The following is a 22,829-nucleotide window of genomic DNA, read 5'->3' on the forward strand; positions in this document are numbered from 1 at the left end:
TACTGTCAAAATAGAGGTCAGTTTCGGCAATCATATTTCGTTTTGAGTCAAATTTCCTTTCCTAGAGCATCTTAATAAGATTCACAACAGTTAGAATCGCTGGAAGTCAGGTCTGGAGAGTATTGTGTGTGGGGCAGCAAATCAGTTAATTTAAACATTGTTCTCAAAGACTTCTAATGCGGAGTATTGTCTAGGTGAAACAGCTTTTTTTTATTTTGTATTTGAAGGCATTACTTTATTTTCAATTGTTCTTTTTGGAAATAACAAAAGATGTCTCATTACTATAACGTGTAAGCCAAAAGAATACTTTCAGATTTTGACAGGTATTGTTCGAAGATGAGACCAGAAATAATGTGACTAATGACTATGACTATTGAAATTAAATGACTATTTTTGAAGCCAGCTCTAACTGGAGCACGGCATATCTTACAGTATTTAGTCATCATGTTTACCACATGGCCATAGCACTAGCAACAAAATAAAATCGAAATTCCTTTAATATTTACCAAAAAGAAACCGCCCTATTTATACTCTAGTCGCCAATATTTATTATAACTCAAGTGTCAACAGGTTTTATCAATTTTCCACCAATCGTATTTTCTTAATCGTATCTTTTTAATTATTTTTTTAATCATTTATAAATGATCCGATACATTAAATCTGCAACATGACTAACTATGTCACCTGATAATTTATGTCAATAAGCAAACACTCATTAGCAAAATAAAAACAGATGTGCAAACATAACCATTATCGATAACTTGACAGCGCGGTAGAATCATTAATATCAATATATCGCGATCGTCCTAAGACATATTGTTTAGTAACAGTATACATCAAATAACAAAATGACTAAACAACGGACAATTAATCCATAACCCTTAACAGGATTTCGTGTTATGATATTAGTAAAAATTCCACGTAAACTAAATATCAATTCGTTAACCAACGCAACAGTTTTCTGAATCGAATGAAATCATATTTAATAATACACAAAAATAAACGTAACTTTCTTGGACGTGATGAAGCAATTATTATAATTTATTTAACTTAATATAGATAGATTCAATAGAGTTTTACCGAAAATGAATTTGAATAAATATACTGACGAAATAAGTGTCATATCGCAAAATATGTTACCAAAACAACACACCGAACTACTAAAATCGTACATTACAGCCAGAATGTTTAGAGCTAAACAAGAAGAAGCTTACTAATCAATAAAAGAAGCTAAAGCAGGTGTACTACAAGGAAGTGTACTGGGGCCAATGCTTTATCTACTTTACACTTGTGATATACCACAAATGAAGAATGAGCTGTCGGAGACAATAGTAAAGAAGCCACACGAAAATTACAACAGGCTAGTGACAATATAAATAATTGGACACAAGCTTGGAAAATAAAAATTAACGATAGTAAATCTGTGCATGTGCAGTTCACCTACAATCAGACCATACAAGCACCAATAACATTACATAATACTATCATTCCATATAGCAACAACGCCAAATATCTCGGAATGAATCTTGACGCAAAACTTCGCTGGAAGAAACATATAAAGAACAAAAGAAACGAACTGGAATTGAAATATAAAAAAATGTATTGGCTAATTGGAAGAAAATCACAATTATCAGTACATAATAAATTGCTATTATATAAGCAAATACTGAAACCTATATGGACATAGGGAGTTCAATTATGGGGATGTTCTGCAAAAAGTAACATAAACAAAATACAAATTTTTCAGAACAAAGTCCTGAGAAATATTGCGGGAGTATAAAAATACTACAGGACTGACTACCTACATCGAGACCTTCAGATACCCACAGCCAGTTAAGAAATCAAAAGAATTACATAGGGGCATAATGAAAGACTTCACTCTCATAAGAATATTGAAGTAATGCAACGTTTGGATACCACCAAAGACAAATTGTAGGTCAGTCGGAAACGACTAGTAAAGATGTAGTAATTAAATAATAAAAAAATTTCACAAAATTGTTATGATTTTTGTTATTAGTTGCTATAACTATATCAACTAGTCCTCATCAGTATATTTTCGAACTAGGTATGATATACATATAAGTTTGGAGCCCAACAAGTACCTTTTGAAGGAAATATTGATTTATATATTTAACTACAAAAATAAATTACGCCAATGGTTCAAATTGCTCTGAATTGTATTAGTATTTATATTATCATATTTGTATTTACATTATTACATTTGTATTTGCTTATTTTACTTTTCATCGTATTAGTTTTATATTTATTGTGGCCAGCGTCTTGTATTCATATTAGGGTAATTAAATATGTTAACACCAATTCTAAATGCACCAAAAACTAAATGCAATATAGGCTAAATATGTTTAAATTTTATAGGAGAGCCTAAAAGATCTTGCACATTTCAAATAGTCCCAATAATAATGCAATCTAAATCAACAACTGTTTTGTCATCCACCGTATTCCAAAGATCTTATATCGAAGATTATTAAGTTGTTCTTTAATTTCAAACAATTTCGATATCATTTAAAATGACCAGTAGAGATTTTAGTTAAATATAAGATGATTTAATTTAATTAATTTAATAATACTTCTGAAACACGTACCTCATTTAGTTCATAAATAATCATATTGATTTTATCCACTAGTTGAAGGAAACTGTTAAAGTAATAGCACAAAACTCACACATTACATACACAATATGATTCGATGATATCAATAAAGTAATTACCGCTAACTAACTGGATGTTATAGATAGATAATGCCTTATCGTTAAATTATTAATTACACATCTAGTTATATATATATATATATATATTTGGGTTTGCAAGAAGACAGCGTTGTTTCCCGAAAAACTTGCAGCAATGTTCGGATTCAGTATTTAATATGGGCCTGAATTAAGTTAGATTAGAGGTAAGGTGCGCAGCTGTAAATTTAATATTTGATACAGATTAGAGTTGTACAGAGAAATGCGGGTAATATAAAAATTATAACGATTATAGAAAAACAGTTTTTTTTATCAAAAAACTATGGAGGCCAGTATTTTTAACAAGTATTTTTATCAATTATATTATTTTGAGAAAAACATCTGCATCTTCTCATAAAAATGTATTTCTTGAATTTAAAAATTTTTTTTCATGTAAATTTTTAAAGTCTTCTTTTATCAACTAGGGGTTTATATGGACTGGAGCTACAGTTTAACGTGGGTTTCAAACCACGGTCCTCGGCATTAGGCATACCGACTGGCGAGTGACCAATTTAGGAATCATCACAGAAGACATCCGGTCTTACCCAGCCTGGTTACTGACGTCACTGGGATCTTTTTGCTTGTCGGATTTCGCACTCTTGCCTAGGACAATCACAAATATTAAACAATCATAAACATAAATGTACAACCATGCCCCAGCAGGATTCGAACCCACGACTATCGCAACAGTAGGTGAACCGTCCTGTCGCCTTCACTACTGCGCCAACCAAGCCGCTTTCAATGATTGTGATATTAGATTCGATATGAAGGTGTTATTGTCGATAATTTCTCGTAATCACTATAGTTTAAATGATTTCATCCTCTTCAATTATCTAAAATGCAACAGGTGTTTTCAAGGATTTATAATAAAATATAAAAATAGAATACATGTATTTCTCAACTTGGCTCTCTTGACAAACATATTAACTATGTAATTTCGGTAATTTTTTTTTAATTTTATTACACAATATAAAGATCTTAATCAATGAGGATTTTGGTGATATAATTTATATTTATTGTGACACCGAAATTGACAACACCTTTTAATTATAATTAATCAGCCTAATGTTACATAAAATTAAAAATAGTTTTAAAATATGTTTATACACCTAATATATACGCAATATTTGTATATTAATAATGGTTTGAACCACTATTTGCTTTTAAAACAGCTGAATCGTTTTCAAGGTAATCAATGAAAATTATTTCATGCGCATCCTAAATACAGACGCGTTCTCCCACGCTTTGGAGCGGGTTTATCGGGTGCAGTCCACTCGGATGACTGTCGATTGGACTTCGGAGTGAATGATGGAGCCATGTTTCATCCATTGTCACATATCGACGCAAAAACTCGGGTTTATTACGCTTGATCATCTTCAAACACTGCTCCGAATCATCAACTCGTTGTTGTTTTTGGTTAAAAGTGAGCAACTACTTTGCACAGAGCTTTCTCATACCCAAATATTCATGAATGATTGAATGAATTTCAATTTATGGTCATTCAAAATCATTTTGTGGATTTTTTAAACATTTTCGTCGGTAAGAACCTCTTTTGGGCGTCCACTGCGTTCACCGTCTTCGGTACTCATTTTACCATGTCTAAACTTCAAGCATACCAATCCTTATTTCTAGCGGACCAAAGTCTGGATGGCCCCGCAACTTTCTGGCGAATCTCTAAAAGCCCCACGAGGGGGAAGGTGCAAAACGTCATACCCCGCCTAAAGTCAGCGGAGACAGGAACTTTCGCAGTCACCGACCACGAAAAGGCCGAGCTCCTTACTAAAAGCTATGAAGCCTAAATGGAAAGCCGCCCTTCTGCTACAAATATAAACGCTGCTGAGAACGATGAAATCATTATGAAGACCAGCTCCGTTCATTCTAAAGTGCCTCCGAGTTATCTCTTAAATCATCTAGTTACTCCTAAAATACTCACGCAAATGATCAGCAAGATTCGGAACAAGAAGGCCCCGGGTTTTGATAATATTTCGATAGCCCAACTCAGCAGCTCGCCGAATTAACTAATATCATCAATACCATTGTGAGGCTGCACACTTTCCATCCACTTGGAAACATGCATTCATCGCAGTTATCCCCAAAAAAGGACCTAAGTCATCACCTTCTGACTACAGATCTATCAACCTACTAAGTACCATTTCCAAGCTTGCTGAAAGAGCAATCCTTTATGCTCTTAATGATTTTACACTCGAATGATTGAACGCTCAGCCGTTCATCAGGCCCATCGGTTGGCCGCAAAAATCAACTGTGCTTTTAACCGACGTGAAAGACTTGGAGCGGTCTTCTTGGACTTAACCAAAGCCTCTAACAAGGTTTGGCATGAAGGCTTAGGGCCGAAATGTATCCGATTAGGTCTACCTGATGACCTAATAGCTCTTATCAAATAATTTATGTCAGGACGATCGTTCCATGTGAATATTAAAGATATTCTCTCTAACGGGAAAAACATCGACGCAGGCGTTCCACAAGGCTCCCTCCTGGCACCTGCTTTATTTAATATATTTTTTCAGATATCCCTAGGAGACCACAAGTTGGGGCAGCTTTTAACTCAGACGACACTGTTTGCTTTGCTTCTTCAAGAGTAGCCAAAAAACAACTGGATGAGATGGTCCAGTGGTTATATTTCTGGAGGTTGCAGGTCAACCCACAGAAAACCCGGCCATCTTCCTCCAAAAGAAGCGTTTTGCACCGAACATTTAGCGTCTTAAAATCGAGAACGCTGAAATCCCACGGTCAGAAGAAGCCACCTATCTTGGTTTTGTCTCGCAAAGTTTAGGTGGATCTTCCAGATTCAAAGGTCCCTCCAGAAAGGTCAAGGTATTGTTAATTTACTGTTCCCGCTTATCAGCAGAGCCAGCAGGCTTCCTCTCTCAATAAAATCTCTCCTGTACAAGATGCTGGCTCGATCAGTCGTTTCATACGGCTCCAGTGTCTATTTAAAATACGTCTCACCTAGCCAGGTGGAACGTCTTCAAGTCTTTCAAAACAAAATTCTCACGAGAATAATCAATGCCCCCTGGTTCGTCAGGAATAATCAAATTCATAGAGAAACAGACGTCCCCCTAGATCACGATTTTATATCCGAGCTCTACTCGAGATACTTCTCCCCTCTTCGTCTCTTGGACAATGGACTCATTTAGCTCTTCATGGCCTTATTCTATCACAGCCGACACTACCCCATCGTGCTCTAACTCCAAATTGTCTTGACCTTCTCCGATGGGCGATTAACTCATACCGCAAGCTACGTGGTGTGATACCGGCGCCATATCATAACCTTGTGCCTCTTAACGTTTTTACCGGTTACGGGCACCCTCCTCACTAACAGTAAGAAGTATCAGTGAGGGTTATTGGATCAGCTGATAGGGTGGGGTTTAGTGGGTAGCCCAGAGAGTCCAACTCGCTTATTCCTGCGGGTCTCCCCGACCAGGTATCCATAACAAGATTCCCCTTCCCGGTTTCAGCTAAAAAAAAAGCATTGATCACTACCTACCTACTGTAATTTATTCAAAAGTTTACATAATCTACAATGATAAAAAATCAAGTTGTAGGAATGAAATCAACAAGCACTTTTATTGTTATAGTTTTAAAATTCCTTATTTAGCGACTTTAAGATAAAATAAAGACCATTGAAATGTTAAAGGACTTTTACTCCACCCTATATATTATAGAGATATTATATATAACGAACCCTAATTTATAAAAACCTAAGAAACAACTGTATTTTCATCAATACGCCGATTTATACCACTCCTATTGTATTGTAAGGTCACATAAAACAATTTAAATGCGAAATTTAAATGTTTCAAACTCAGAGTCCAACGTAACTTTTAAGATTGATTAGTTCAACTGTCGATTAGGGTCACAATCCATTAGGATGAATCACGGACGGTCATTGAGAGACAGCCAGACGTAACTTTCGAGATGAATTAAACGTTTTAATATGATCCACAAGCTATTAAGATATAACTGCCAAGAAAAATATTTTTTTCTGTAAATTGTGTAAGAAATACTTTTATTTCTTGGTAAATAAAATACAAATGTTCAACAAAACATTGTATTGGTCACTATCTTGATAATATACAAGGTATTACAACGGTGATTACAATAACACTCGTCTATCAATTACCTCAACAAGTACCCTTTGAGAGACTAAGAAACTATGTCCTTTCTAGTCAAGGGGCCGGCCTTTACATCCAAAAATGTACATCTCAAAAATTTCTCAACAATGCCGTTCTATATTTTCTTACATTTGTTAACAAAGGAGCTCATTTGTTGTTAATTAGGTTTTTGGGTGGTTTGTGATTTCAATATAGAAAACAAAGAGGCTCTTGTAAATTGTAAAATTGTAAATTATTGGATGAACATTCATATTAAACCTGTAACAGCATTTAATGTCCAACAAAAAAGCTAGGTAGAAATCTAGTAGTAATGGGAGCTATTTAGAACGAAAAAACTATTCGGATTTAGGAAATCTAGCGGCATTTAGGCTAAAAAAGACTTTCGTCTAAAGATCAAGTCCATGAAACCATGCATTTCACTGTTTCTAGTCAGTTTCTTCTTCAGTTAACTAGACAATCAGGAAATTTCATCATCATAAAAATAGGAAGACTGGAGATTAGTTTCTACCAAAAGAATGACTAAAGGTGTATTTTTAGAAATAAAAAAATTAACGTTGAATTACACATCAAGTAGCTAAAATATATATTTATAATAACGCAGGTAATTAATTTTTAATAAAATAATAAGCTGTGTTTTGGATGATTGATTAATATTACACTGAGTGAATGATGGATGAGAGAATAGCGTGATGTGAGGGATTTGTACCACATCATTTTAACTCTTTGGTTATTTTAGGATCAAAATAATCTCTAACGTATTTGCTACATCGATAAAATAGACTTGATTCAAATGTTTTTAATACTTGTACAATTTTCTTCGTGACTTTTGTTGATATATCATAAAATATGTTTCCATTGTTAAATAACACCCTTAGCCTGTCAAATAATACTTGTAGCTGATCTTCATTTTGTAGCCGAGATAATAATGTAATAACTGATTCAAGTTATAATTTAAAACTTTGTCAATGAGCCCATTGGTCAATTTCGGGTTTCACTGTTTTCTTTACAATATCAATATAATAAACTTAATTCATTTTTTTTATTTTTTCAATTATTTCAATTCAATTAACCATATGGTGTAATATATTGTCTGCCAGTAGAAGTTCATTTCCTTTTGAACTATCATAATTGACAGTATTTATGGATCTACAGGATATAACTTGTAATACCTAAATTCAGTAAATGAATTATTGGTAAAATGGAGTTCCAAAATAAGAATTATATCAATGGCCTTTCTTTCTAGCAACAGTCCATTGACATTCCAATTCACTATTCTAAGAAGACTTGCTAGAACCATGATTCAATTTAAGTTTTGAACCAAAACGTATTAGAAAATAGTTTCAAAGATTATTTTTTAAAATATAAATAGATAGGTCTTTAATTGAAGAAGATATCGCTCAAATATCTTCTTTAACGTACATCAAATATACAGTAAAGCCTGACGCCTACAAATTAAACAAACAATTATCACACCTCATTAACCACATCATTAAATTTTACTTATTAACATGACAAATAGTCAGATTTCAGTGTTCTCAAGAATGGCGTGTTTTAGTATAATTTTCTGGCGTTCTATCTTCTCTATACCACTGACTTATTAATTATACGACATTAGCTGAGAATTTAGCATTAGTTATTAAATTATTAGAATCAAATCCGCAGCAGCATCAAATATCCGTCGTAGAAGCTATATTTAAGATCTAAATGGAAGTTATTCAGAAAAAAAAGTAGTGAAATCTTGTTGCTTATTTCTGATGACAGAACGCTCACAACTTTGACAATTATATAAATGAAAATTGAAAAAAAAGAAACTCACCGCGCTATATATAACTTAGCGCCAATATTGTTACACCACATTCAGTTTGAGTAAGCGAAACTTGTATATCAGTGAAAAAAGTTACATCAAAGAATTTTTTAAGCGGAAAAAACTGTACAATAGCGATGCAGAAAAAATATTGATATATCGATATAATCATGTATATCGGAAGATATCGGTGAAGCACCACTTTCTTTTTCTTCAAATGCGGCCATTTTTCGACGATTTCGTCCTTCAAACGGCCCAATAACCCTATGTAATAGTTGTTGTTGATGGTACTTCCTTTTTCAAGGTAGTCAATGAAAATTATTCCATGCGCATCTCAAAATACAAATGCCATAACCTTGCCAGCCGATTATTGCGTTTTCCCACGCTTTGGAGCGGGTTCATCGTGTGCACTCCTCTTGGATGACTGTCGATTGGACATCGGAGTGAAATGATGGAGCCATGTTTCATCTATTGTCACATATCGACGCAAAAACTCGGGTTTATTACGTTTGATCATCTTCAAACACTGCTCCGAATCATCAACTCATCGTTGTTTTAGGTCAAAAGTGAGCTCGCGCGGCACCCACTTTGCACAGAGCTTTCTCATACCCAAATGTTCGTGAATGAGATGATGTACACATTCAGTTGATATCTTTAGAGTGTCTGCTATTTCATTCAGTTTCAATTTACGGTCATTCAAAATCATTTTGTGGATTTTTTTAAATGTTTTCGTCGGTAACAACCTCTTTTGGGCGTCCACTGCGTTTACCGTCTTCGGTGCTCATTTCACCACGTTTAAAGTTAGCATACCAATCCTTGATGGTTGATTTTACTGGGGTAGTGTCCGGAAACTCGGCATCAAGCCAAGTTTTTGCTTCAACCGTATTTTTTCCCTTCAAAAAGCAATATTTTATTAACACGTGAAATTCCTTTTTATTCATTTTTTGTAACAATAACAAAAGTTGCTTCACTCAAAAGGCTATAATTCACAAGTTAATGATTCCAGAGCTGTCAAATTTATACACGCATCTTTTGAGGCTTAGGGCTAACTAAATTACATATGGATTTAATTCTAGTAACGCCATCTATGTGTCAGGCAGGGGACTTTACATTGACCTATTAGATATATCGAAATATTGATATTTTCTTCGTACAAAGTAATGTTGATTATGTAGAATAGTGTGAAAACTGCTACCGCTAAAAAATATAAGAAAATTAAACTTACGATGTTTGTAATTATTGTAAATGTGTTAATTGTTCATAATGTATGAATAGTAAAAATGACAATTGAAACAAACACTGACAATATCCCTATCAGTCAGTCTATGTTACAAAGTTGATTCACTGTTGAAGTACACTCGAAATGAATTCACCACTTAATATAAGGAGGGTATGCTCATTATCTTTAATTGAAATACATAATTGATAAAATATATTAAAATTTTAAGCACGCTGTCCTGAATTGAACGTTATTAAAAATTGGTAGGGTAAACTATCATGTGCTGTGTACTCAAAGAATAGACGATTTATCAATGTTGAACAAATAAAAAATACTATCCAGGATTAGTACGAAAGGTTAAATAAAAACAAGCTAAACATTAATTCTTATTAAGAGTTGTAATGGAAAAATTTAGTGTGCTAAAGTTTTGTCGCAGCAATGTATGCATAAAATACAATAACACGATATTACCAAACAAACGCACACAGTACTTGAATTCTATATGACGACTTAAGTAGAATCGCACATGCCAATCCGGCGTCAAACGAACACCAGATAGATTAATAAATTAGATTTTGATGTAAGCGGTTATTTGCTTTATTGTCGCAAAATGCTTCGAGTAAACATTTGGTATCAGTTATTTGAGATATCTAGGCGTGCGATTAGTGAATCACTTTTTGTTCTGCTACCGGTTATAAACAGAAATATTCGCTGTTACTTCTGTTACGCTATGTGACTCCTAATTATCTTAATTCTAATATCTTACGCGTAAGTATAGACATAACCTTGAAGTTCACGTAACTGTAGTAAATTACGTTACGTCGAACTTAACAAACCAAACCCTTTTATTCCAATATTTTTTTGCCTTGTATATGGTGTCTCGAAAGAAACCTTATAACAGGTCAATTGAAAATTATCTGGCCTGACACATAGATGACACTACTGGAATTAAATACATATGATTTTTAGTTAGCCCTAACCTGCAAAAGATGCGTGTATAAATTTGACAGCTGTCGGATCATTAATTTGTGAATTATAACATTTTGAGTGAAACAACTTTTCTTATTGTGAAAAAAAAAAGGATAAAAAGAAATTTCACGTGCTGATAAAATATTGCTTTTTGAAGGGAAAAAATACAGCCGAAGCAAAAACTTGGCTTGATGCAAGTTTCCGGACACTACCCCAGGAAAATCAACCGTCAAGGATGGGTATGCTAACTTTAGACGTGGTGAAATGAGCACCGAAGACGGTGAACGCAGTGGACGCTCCAAAGAGGCTGTTACCAGCGAAAACATTTTTTAAAATCCACAAAATGATTTTGAATGACCGTAAATTGAAAATGAATGAATGAAATAGCAGACACTCTAAAGATATCAACTGAACGTGTACATCATATCATTCACGAATATTTGGGTATGAGAAAGCTCTGTGCAAAGTGGGTACCCGGCGAGCTCACTTTTGACCATAAACATCGACAAGTTGATGATTCGGAGCAGCTTTTGAAGATGTTAAGCGTAATAAACCCGAGTTTTTCCGTCGATATGTGACAATGGATGAAACATGCCTCCATCATTTCACTCCGAAGTCCAATTGACAGTCATCCTAGTGGACTGCACACGATGAACCCATACCAAAGCGTGGGAAAACGAAACGGTCGGCTGGCAAAGTTATGGCGTCTGTATTTTGGGATGCGCATGGAATAATTTTCATTGACAACCTTGAAAAAGGAAGGACCATCCACAGCGACTATTACATAGGGTTATGGGGCCGTTTGAAGGTCGAAATCGCCGAAAAACGGCCACATTTCAAGAAAAAGAAAGTGCTGCTTCACCAAGACAATGCACCGTGTCAAAATCCATGAACTGGGCTTCGAATTGCTTCCTCATCCACCGTATTCTCCATATCTGGCCCCCAGCGACTATTTCCTGTTCTCAGATCTCAAAAGAATGCTTGCCGGGAAGAAATTTTCGCAAAGGACAAACCGTACTGCAAATGGTATCGAAAAGTTGGAGAGTCGCCGGGGACTTTTCAATTGACCTGTTATTTGTTTCAACAAATACACTCTGAGAAGACGCGTATATTAGTCGTACTTTTCACGTACGTCTTTTTTTGGGATTAATCTAATTTTCTTCATAAGGAACACGTATATTCTTTGTATATTAAGTTAATTAATTAAATTTATAGTTTTGCGATATTATAGTTAGGAAATGAATTACTAAATTGTGTTCTTTAATAACTAATAAATAGTTTTTCGATAATTTTTTTCTGTTTTGTTGTTAACTGATTACTTTTTTTACATTGCCGTCTAACTTACAAATGATCTCTAAAGTGATTTAAAACTAGGTACCTATCTAGAAAGACCCATTGCCTAGTCATACTCTGTAATAAAATAAAGGTTACTAGCACTTTCCGATATGTGTACGATTTAGTACAATTGATTACACAAGATCACACGGCATGATTGTCTCGAATATGAGTTCACTGTTGTCCAATGGACAGATCAGAGCATATGAAGTCTTTGCAGTAAACAAAAAATATAAACCTACATCTTACAAAATATCATTTATCAACTGACAAACCTTCTTTCAACTAATTTACAAGAAACTAATAACTGAGGCTTTGCAAAACTTAGCTTACTTATTTATTCTTAAATTACGGTCAATAAAGATAGTAGTTTCATGGTTGCAATTGTAAATATAAATCGTAACTATTTTATGAAACAGAAACTGATGCCAAAGTGACTGAAGTGTAGTTATGATCTAGTAGTAGAAGTTATAATTTCAAGCATACATAAAGCTTTCCGAAAGTGGTTTCTGCTGGCTTGGCTTGGTGGCAGCGTATCTAGCGGCCTTTGACTTTTTTCCTTGTACACATTGTACGTTCATCATAAATAAAGCTGGAGAAGTGAGCATACATTAGCAAGAGTATTGCTTATTTATTTATTTGAGAATTACAATTGTCTTCGTTTTTATATGAGATTATCGATACAATTATGACTGCCAGTACCGTTATATTTTAATTACCTGACAATAGAAGCCTCTACCTACGTAATATGTCAATTATATGTTAACTTCACCCTTGTCATTGGAAATTGGTTGCTCAGGTACGTTTTATTATGTTTGCAGAGTTATCACCCGACGACCACCTAGAACATCAAGGTCTCGGACGCTTATTTGCATTATTTATTTTACCATTTACTGAGTAAGTAGTTGTTACATCATTTATTTTGATGTTATAGATTATTTTGATGTATTAAGAAGTTAATAAGTGAGGTTATTAAATTTAGATATACCTTGTTTCAACCAAAAATATATTCAGATATATATGTCTATGCAAACATTTTGCACAATTATGGTGCCGATGAAAAACTCATAATATCCCATAATCCATATCTTGACCTCCCCTTCCAAGCTCGACCGTAGAAGCCGAATCCGTAGTCGTTCGATTAATGTTTTTAATTTTCAATCGATTTAGGCGCACCCAAACCTTTTTTAGTAGCTACATCGTCGAGCGTATGCCCTGTATATAGGTCTGACTCACACAGGCTGGATAACTATACAATTAACTCACACATAATTCTGAGGAACCATCGTAAGCAGAAAACTGTAAGCTATATAAAGTCATTCACACGTTGAATCATACGCTTTATTGTATGCGTCCGTTATCGCTAAACATTATTGAACTTTACTTAATGGCAGCCTATATAGAGTGAAACATCTGTTGGTTACTTTTCACAAACTACACATATAAATATTTCGAAATAATTGAATCCGTTAATAGCATAATCAAGTAGTCCCTGCTTCAAAATACATTGTTTTGCTTGTTTATATAAATGTTAAAAGGTAAATGATTTTATTTTTAAAATAATTATTTAATATTCCCCACGTTGTTTAAAAATATATAGTATAATTAATTTCCTACATTGTTATTGTTAAAGCGTGTTGTTTTGTCAATATTGAAATAATACACATACTTTGATAATGAAAATAAAATATTTTTATACATTTTAGAATTACGTAAGGAGATGCTTATTTTAATATAAGAGAAATCAGAGAAGTGGTACTCTATCTACTATAACCAGCGATATCTCAATGAAGAATATGAACAACTGAACTGAACTGAACAAGTCTGTAAATGTACATTTTACCAAAAAACAGAACTAGTACTTTCTTATTAATACCGATATACGATGGCCACTATTTATATTTCGAGAATTGGCAACACTATGACAACAACTCACATGGCAATGATGGATGCTCTTTGTTTATTTTATATTTAGGTGAAAGTCTCGTCTCGGCAAAAATAAAACTGAATCTTGAACATCTTCGTGCCATGATTTTTTACGATTTTCGACGTGGATTATCACAACGAGTGCATCAATCGACTTAATTTAACTTTGGCGATGAAGCTCCATCAAAAACCACAGTGTATCGCTGGTTTAGTGAATTCAATCGTGGTCGTAAGCATTAGTTCCACCAGCATATATGCGATTTTACATGAACACTTAGCTGTGCGAAAGTTGTGTTCGCGTTGCATAGTTTCATTGTTATGTCAACACAATTTGACAATCGGCTCGTGTCGATTGGTCCAAAGAAATACTTAAGAAATTCAATCGCGGTGCTTCAAAAAACTTTTATAAAATCGTGACAGGTGACGAATCAAGGATATATTTCGTATGAGCCCGAAAGTAAGCAGCAGTCGACTGTATGGGTGTTCCAAGATGAACCAAATCCAACAAAAGTTGTTCGCTCACAAAAGACCTCAAAAGAAAATAGTGACCTGTTTCTTCGGGAAAACTGGCCATATTGCAACAGTACCTCTAAAGAATCGTAGAACAGTAAATTCTGATTGGTAACAAAACAAACAAGAGACGCCGGATTGTTCTTTATCATGACAATGCGATGTGTGAGAGACATCGGCTCAAACAAGAGGCTATTTGAGCACTCAAAATTGATGGGTTATCCGCCGTATCGCTTTAGTTCCCATCCGTGAATAATAAACTGTGTGGTCAACGATTTTCATCGTCCGAAGAAGCTAATGAATGAAAATAATGAACTAATAATGAAAATCATGTTTTCACCTCATTCGCAATAGAATAAATGCTTTGAAAATTGGTTGCAAAAGTCTATCGATCATCGTGGCGAGTGCTTAATAGTGACCCTCGTCCCCCCTAATAAACAATACCCAGATCCTTTTTCTCCAGTCTTGTAGTACTTAGCTAAGTACCTGGGAATTACTTTAAACGTTAGATTCCGTTGGAAAGCTCATGTCAAAATGAAACGAAAAGAGCTTAACATTAAATTGAAAAAAATCTATTAGAGCCTTGTAGGAAATCCCACGTTGTCTACATATAACAAAGAAAGCTATATGGAAACAAATATTGAAACTCGTTCGAACTTATGGTAACTGGTACTACCGAAACAGAGATATCAATCGCGACCTTCAAATGGATACTGTTGACCAAATAATCGCCAAATTTACCAGTAGCTTCGACCGAAGGTTACTCAACATTGAAGAAGACTCATGAATTAGTGAAATAGTTCTAAAGCAAAGAAAAGTAGTGTGCAGATTGTGCAAACTATTGAACAAATAGCTTAGTTTAAGTATCACGTATTAATTTTGACTTACAAGAAATATTCATACCATATTATTCTTTCGATTTTGTTATCGGTTATGAATTATACATCATAGTAATATTAATTATAACAATGGCATCAATCAAAGGTATTGGAGTTTCATCACTATGAAGCATTTCTCGATAGAGTGTTGCATCCCTTACTAAATTTAATTAAGGCCAGTTATTTCAATGCCAGTTAGAGGCTTGACTTTATAGTAACCAAGACAAATGAGCATATTTCAGTGCTCACCAACATTGTATCTCTCGATGAAACCCATGTTCATCTTAATAAATAAATAATCAAAATTGCCTTAGGCAGTGTGCAAGTAATCCGATTTATAAGCATCAGCAATCCCTCTGTTGGGCTGAAGAGACCGTATAGTTTGATCGGTAAAACACAGTAGTCAACACTGACATGGTACTGCAAGCATCGATGAGGTTAAAAATAGATCGATTCTATAGGAGCGGCACAAAAAAAAATCCCATTATTTTTCGATCAGGCCTTGTACATCTCCATTAGGCGCAACGTCCGATTTTTTTCGCGAAAAAAATCGAAAACGATCAGACGCAACAACATATTCGGACTAAACCACGACGGTACCATAGAAAGACGTCATCTTAATGGAATGTACCTCCTATTATGCATGTCCGAATAAGTGCGAAGATGCACCGAATTAACCCGACGTCTCTTCACCTATCCCGAATTAGATAGATTCTTTCGCGGCACGCACGTACATTAACGGCGAAAGGTTAAAAGACCGCCGTTCGGAAACTGTTATTTCTCGACGGTAAAAAGTCGATCATAACGAACCCGAGCTCCGGTTATATCAATATTGATTTCTGGTCGTTATTTTAAACAAACGTCAAGTCGCACATAACTCGTGTAGATGAAAAAGTTCCAGAAATCGAATGATTCATCTCTTGTAAATTTATATACCATCGCGATTTAATCTTAGGAAAAAAAGGGTAAAATGACACTTGTTTATTGATACACTCTCGAACTTTTTTACCTGTTAAAGGGAAGGAATTCCTGAAAAATAGTGAGATATAACTGCCTCCGTATATTATTTATTCAATGGTAAATCATTTACTATGGTACATTACTATTTGTTAATTAAAATTGTCACATAAACATTAACTGTATTTTGCAAACTTGACAATTCCGTAAAGTTTACAAATGTATTTTCCGTTAGAATGAAACAAGAGAAATAACAGTTCGTTTATATCTTTATTTATGATATTTACACACATATACTTACTCTGGGTCCGTCAGATATTTTTAGATGTGATGGTACGCTTGCAATTTACCTCACTTGAGCTTCGTGGTAGTACAAAAATAAGCGATAAGACAACAGCGAGCGCAACGAACAAAATCAGCGATAGGCAACGATAAAAACGAAGAAAAAAAACCTACTTACATCAATGGAAAGCGACTCGTTGGTTATCCTAGATACTAGCATGTTAGAAGCCTGGCGCAAAACAAAACTAAGCCGACACAATCAACACTCAAATCAACAGAAACAGACACAAAAAAGTTACGTTGTTTTTTTGAACAAGTTTAACATAACGTTTTTTAGGTTAGAAAACTAAACAGAAAGCCACCTACCAGTCGCCCTGCTACGAGCTACTTCGACTGCACGGAATTAATCAATATTGCCTTCTTCCATTTTAAGATTTGAATTTTGGTTTTACCGCTAGCAACCAGTTATACGTCGGTGAAGTAAACATTTCCCGAGCAAGCCATGGATTCTCACTAAACGATGATGACATACACAGTAATATATCTAAAAATACTCATGATTTTACATTAAATTACGTTCATATAAAAGTTGAAATTAAATAAACACCGAATAACATAAATTGACAATAGGAGAAGGGCGTTATTACTTTGTATATTTTATGTGACATATATTTTTCGTTTGAAATATCTCTAGATCAAAATAAAGTAGAAAAAGTGTCAAAGCAGTAAAACATAACCTTATTACAAATCGAAGTTAACATACAAAAAATTACAATCAATTTCACACGGAATTATCGTTTTTTTTGTGATTTATACTGTATCGAATTATGTTAGACATAAAAACGGCTTTTCTGGTTTCGAGATTTAGTTAATGTTAACCTTATAAATAAACAAATTTTATATCGGTTACCATTTAGAATTAAATTAATTAAATTATTATATAAAAACAGTATTCATTACTAACAAAATAGGAATCGAAAAGTAACGGGAAACTATTAATTCTAAAAAACAAAATTTTATTTTTATTAATCTCACCTTCGCCATATCGTCAACAGATAACATTTTTTAATAAAACAAGATATATAGATGTAATTAAAACTAAGTATTATGAATTTAGAGAGTATATATTCGGGAAACACGCTCGATAAATTTCAGTTTAATCATTGTGTATATCCTAATAGGTGTAGTAAATCGACGTCATATACACAACTATTTTATATTTGTTATTACCTGAGATTCAAAGTAATATACCGATATATTTTTGAATTTATATAAACATCCTTGGTATTAACTCATCATTTTATGAATGCTAACCCTATTAATTATAAATTATATAGTAAAATAAATATTATACCCTAAAAATAATATTTTCAGTCAATTAATGAAATGTATTACTTGTTTTAGATATATTAAAGATCATGATTCAAGATACATGTTACGAAAACAAATATTTATTGAAAAATTATCTATAAAGATTCGAATTTCAAAAATACAGAATAATATATAACAACTATCAGTCTAGGGTTATAAAAATGCAATGACTTGTTTTAATTATTTAAGTAACACTTATTGTAAAATATGTCGTGGGACACCCAAATATTCGATTTGTATGCCGTTAGACACAGTTCTTGAAGCTGGAAAAAGAAAAAAAATTGCTTGAAAAGATGCTGTGATGGTAGGATAAATTTAAAGTAGATTTTATTGTGAAGAATTGTGATTGGATGCAATTCCACAATGTTTAGGAGTTTATTGAACTGCCAGGTTTACCAATTATTCAAATTCTACCGTATTTTGACAAAAATGTCATTCTCAATTAAAAATATGTGAAGCACCTTCTATATTTTATTGAAAAAATGTAAATAGTTGGCGGCGCTAATAGTTACATTTAAAAATACCCATAACCAACAAATTTTATGAAGTTATTTTGAATAGAATCATTAGAAATGTCAAGTTAGAAAAAATCAGGGTAGATCAGACTCAAAGAACTGTATTGGTTTTTCGAAATATACTCCTAAATTGATTTAAGATAAAAGCCTGTTTGGACAATTGAAGAGCAAATATGGAATTGCACTAAAGCATTAAACTGACTAGTAATCCAATGTTGCCAAAACAAACTTCCTCGATTAATTATCAATGCTTATCGCTATGTAATCAACGAAGAACTGCATGACGATCTCGAAATCAAATGGATTTACGAGGTTATCCAAGATTTCGCACTAAAACTTTAAAGAAAACTACTAAATCACAGTAACCTATTAGAAGCTATACAGTTATTGGGCAACATGCAGTAAATAAAAAGATTGAAGTAGGTACCGAAAAAATTATCGATATAGAGGAAAAAAAAAGATATATCTATATATATTTTTGCAACAAGTATAAAACGTATCGATATTTTACAAAAAATATATCGATATTTTTAGGAAAAAATAAAAATAATAATATATTAGCCTAAAAATAGACAATTTTTCTAAATATTTCAAAGAGTATTTTTTCATAAACCTTTAAAATTAGGTATTAATTTTAAGACTTATTAAAAATTATATATAATTTATTTTGAAAAAATATTAAAAAATACCGTCTAAAAAGGATTTCGATATATCGGCCAAAAGCATCGATATTTTTTCAGAAAATATTGAAATATCGATATATCGATACTTTTTCTGCATCCCTAGATTGAAGATTTATAGGTTTACTTAATTTTAGTACATAATCGTAAAGGTTTATTACCAATATCAATATATATTGCAGCCGGTTTGGTGACGCAGTGGTAAAGGCGATTGGACGCTCCTCCTACTGTTGCGATAGACTCTGGTTCGAATCCTGCTGGGGCATGGTCGTAAATTTATGTTTGTCGTTGTTTAAAATTTGTGATTGTTCTAGGCCAGAGTGTAAAATCCCACAAGGAAAATGATCTCCCAGACCCCCAGTCACGCCAGTAATCAGGCTGGGTAAGACCGGATGTCTTCTGGGATGATTTCTAAAGTTGGTCATTCGCCAGTCGATAGGCTTAATGTTGAGGACCGTAGTTCGGAGCCCACGTTAAACTTCAGGTCCAGTTCAGAAAAACCCATAGTAGGTAAAAGGAGACTTTAAAATATATATAAACAAAAGAATATATATATATATATATATATGCAATGCAATATATATATATATATATATATATATATATATATATATATATTGCATTGCAAAAAATATCGATATTTTTTTAAATATCCGACAGCCCCCAGTTTGTAGCAAGCATATATAATATAAAAACTAATGAAGAAATAGAAAGAAAGCAATTATTTATTGAATATTATTTATTATGATACTGAATATAATTAAAAATGTTAAATATAATTTAAAAATTAATGAAAATAAGATGTTAAAAAAGATAAAATGGCTTAAGTACCACTAAAATAAAGATCTATATTACCAAATTCCTTTATTCTTTTTTTGTACACTTATATTAATTAGTTTTAATGCTTATTTTAATCTGATCTCTAATACTAACCGTCTAAAAAGGCGTAGACTACTTTAATATTATAGCTAATACACAGAAAGCTACCTACATAAGGTTGCTGCCTACGTCCATCTCCAAACATCCTCCATATATCAAACGTTTGCTTAAAAATACGATATTGATAAAGATATATTACTGCCACACGATTTAAATTATTATTCCAAAGAATAACTGCTATGACCGACAACTATGAAACATGAATTGTTCGCTGTATATGTCTTTTGAATGTAAATAATTCGCTACCACATGATGTCATCGGCACGTGATCATTGCGTGATAATTGTTTGATTTATATTGTAATTATGGAAATATTTGTAATCCCTTAATGGGTATATGGTTCATTTTGATATTTATTTGAAAACCGCGCTATCTGATCAACCAAATATGACCACAGCATCTCATCGTTATCATTGAAATTATTCTCACATCTTCTCACTCCTACAGAAAAAATTACAGTGATGGGCATGGTCATTGTCCCGTCTGCACGGCGTATAGTTGGAATAGTTTATGGCTAGGGGATTGAGTACCTTCAATCCATCTTTTGTGAGCTTAAGTTTCAGTTGCGATACTTTTGCCCGATCCGTACTTAACTACTTTATTACCACTTAATTTATTTCAAAACACTTAAGGAGAGACAACTTGTTGAATATATGCTATAAAAAATGACAATGACGGTTTTTATTTGTTAGAAAACAGACTAAACCCATCTCACTCGTTGTGCCATTCAGTCTAAAAACACATGGCCCTTGGTCCATACGTGGATAGGTATGACAGTACTGTTCAAAGGTTGTTTCGCATATTTGCAGTTTGAAAATAGCCTTATCTTACTTTTTACTAGCAAAATAAGATACAGTACAAGGTCATTGAAAGCTGTATGGTGTTTATGATCATAAGTGAACGCCAACATCAGAGCTGATCTCCTATATCTGATCTATCTATATCAACTGTGATGTTTCGTTCTTTACTTATTTTTATATTATAAAGTTTTTGCGAAATTATGCATAAAGAGATTTAATAATATAATAGAAAAAAGAAAAATTATCCCAAAACATCAATTTGGGTTTCGTAATAAGCACGGGACTGTAGAACAAGTGCATTGACTTGTAAGGCAAATAAATATTAACTTAAATGTCAAAAAATATTGTTCGGTTTCATTCTTGGACAGGCTTCAGATAAAGTATGGCACCCAGGGTTGCAGATTAAATTAAAGAAACTCGTCCCTCATCCACATTTTCAGTTACAGACAGGTAGTTTCAGACATTTCACCGTAAAACAAGAGGATGAATTCACTGAATTACATCTAATATATTCAGGAGTTCCGCAAGGCAGTGTAGTGGTTCCGATACTGTATCTCCTCTATACAGCCGATCTACCGACAACTATAATCACTATTGTGGTAACGGTCAGCATCTCACCAATATCTAATAACAGCATCAAAGAACCCTGAAACACACCTTGATAAAATACGGCTGTGGTTGGCCACATGCCGTACAAAAGCAAATGAAAATCTACTCCTGTAACACTCATTCTGCGTAGAACATGCCCACCAGTGTATATCGGTAATTGTCAACTACTCCTATCTGGACTGACGCCTAATCTGGAAACCTTACCTACTAAACGAAAACACTTTAGTCTTAAACTAACACATCAAATGAAAAGCCCCGGCCGCATAGATGGCGCTACTAGAATTAAATTCATATGTTTTTCAGTTAGCCCTAACCCTCAAAAGATGTGTATGTAAATTTGGCAGCTGTGAGATCATTAGTTTGTGAATTATATAATTTTGAGTGAAGCACCTTTTGTTATTGTGAAAAAATGGATAAAAAAGAATTTCGCTTGTTGATAAAAGATTGCTTTTTGAGGGGAAAAATACAGTTGAAGCAAAAAACTTGGCTTGATGCCGAGTTTCCGGACACTGTCCCAGGAAAATCAATTATAAAGGATTGCTATGCTGAGTTTAGACGTGGTGAAATGAGCACCGAAATTGGTGTACACAGTGGACGCTCAAAAGAGGTTGTTACCTTCGAAAACATTTTAAAAATCCACAGAATGATTTTGAATGAGTGTAAATTGAAATTGATTGAAATAGCAGACACTCTAAAGATACGAACTGAACGTGTACGTCACATCATTCTCTAATATTTGGGTATGAGAGAACTCACTGTGCAATATGGGTGTCGCACGAGCTCACTTTTGGCCAAAAACAACGACGAGTTGATGATTCGGAGCAGTGTTTGAAGATGACTTTGAAATCGGAGTTTTTGCATCGATATGTGACAATGGATGAAACATGGCTCCATCATTTCACTCCGAAGTACAATCGACAGTCATCCTAGTGGACTGCACACGATGAACCCGCTCCAAAGCGTGGGAAAACGCAATAGTCGGCTGGCAAGATTATGGCGTCTGTCTTTTACGATGCGCACAAAATAATTTTCAATGACTACCTTAAAAAATGAAGGACTATCAACAACGACTATCACATAGCGTTATTGGACCGTTTGAAGGACGAAATCGCCGAAAAACGGCAGCATTTGAAGTAAAAGAAAGTACTGCTTCACCAAG

The 22,829-nt window shown here is 33.8% G+C and overlaps 1 protein-coding gene across 2 annotated transcripts in view; it reads right to left on the reverse strand.

The window, feature by feature from the left end:
* Positions 1–17,174, reverse strand: part of Lmpt (four and a half LIM domains protein limpet) — a 146,388-nt gene extending 129,214 nt beyond the window's left edge. Inside the window, exon 1 of one of the 2 annotated variants that reach the window (XM_076413213.1) lies at positions 16,935–17,174. In XM_076413213.1, coding sequence (XP_076269328.1) covers positions 16,935–16,976 — 42 coding nt within the window. In that variant the 5' untranslated portion in view covers positions 16,977–17,174. Of the gene's footprint in view, positions 1–2,603; positions 2,864–16,934 lie in introns of those variants that run through there. The other variant, XM_076413214.1, reaches the window with a different exon arrangement.
* Between the last annotated feature and the right edge of the window lie 5,655 nt (positions 17,175–22,829).

This window comes from Rhynchophorus ferrugineus, unplaced genomic scaffold (genome assembly GCF_030347505.1).
Source record: "Rhynchophorus ferrugineus isolate W39M unplaced genomic scaffold, kcgeb_rfMv2 rfM9, whole genome shotgun sequence".
Taxonomy (NCBI): domain Eukaryota; kingdom Metazoa; phylum Arthropoda; class Insecta; order Coleoptera; family Curculionidae; genus Rhynchophorus; species Rhynchophorus ferrugineus.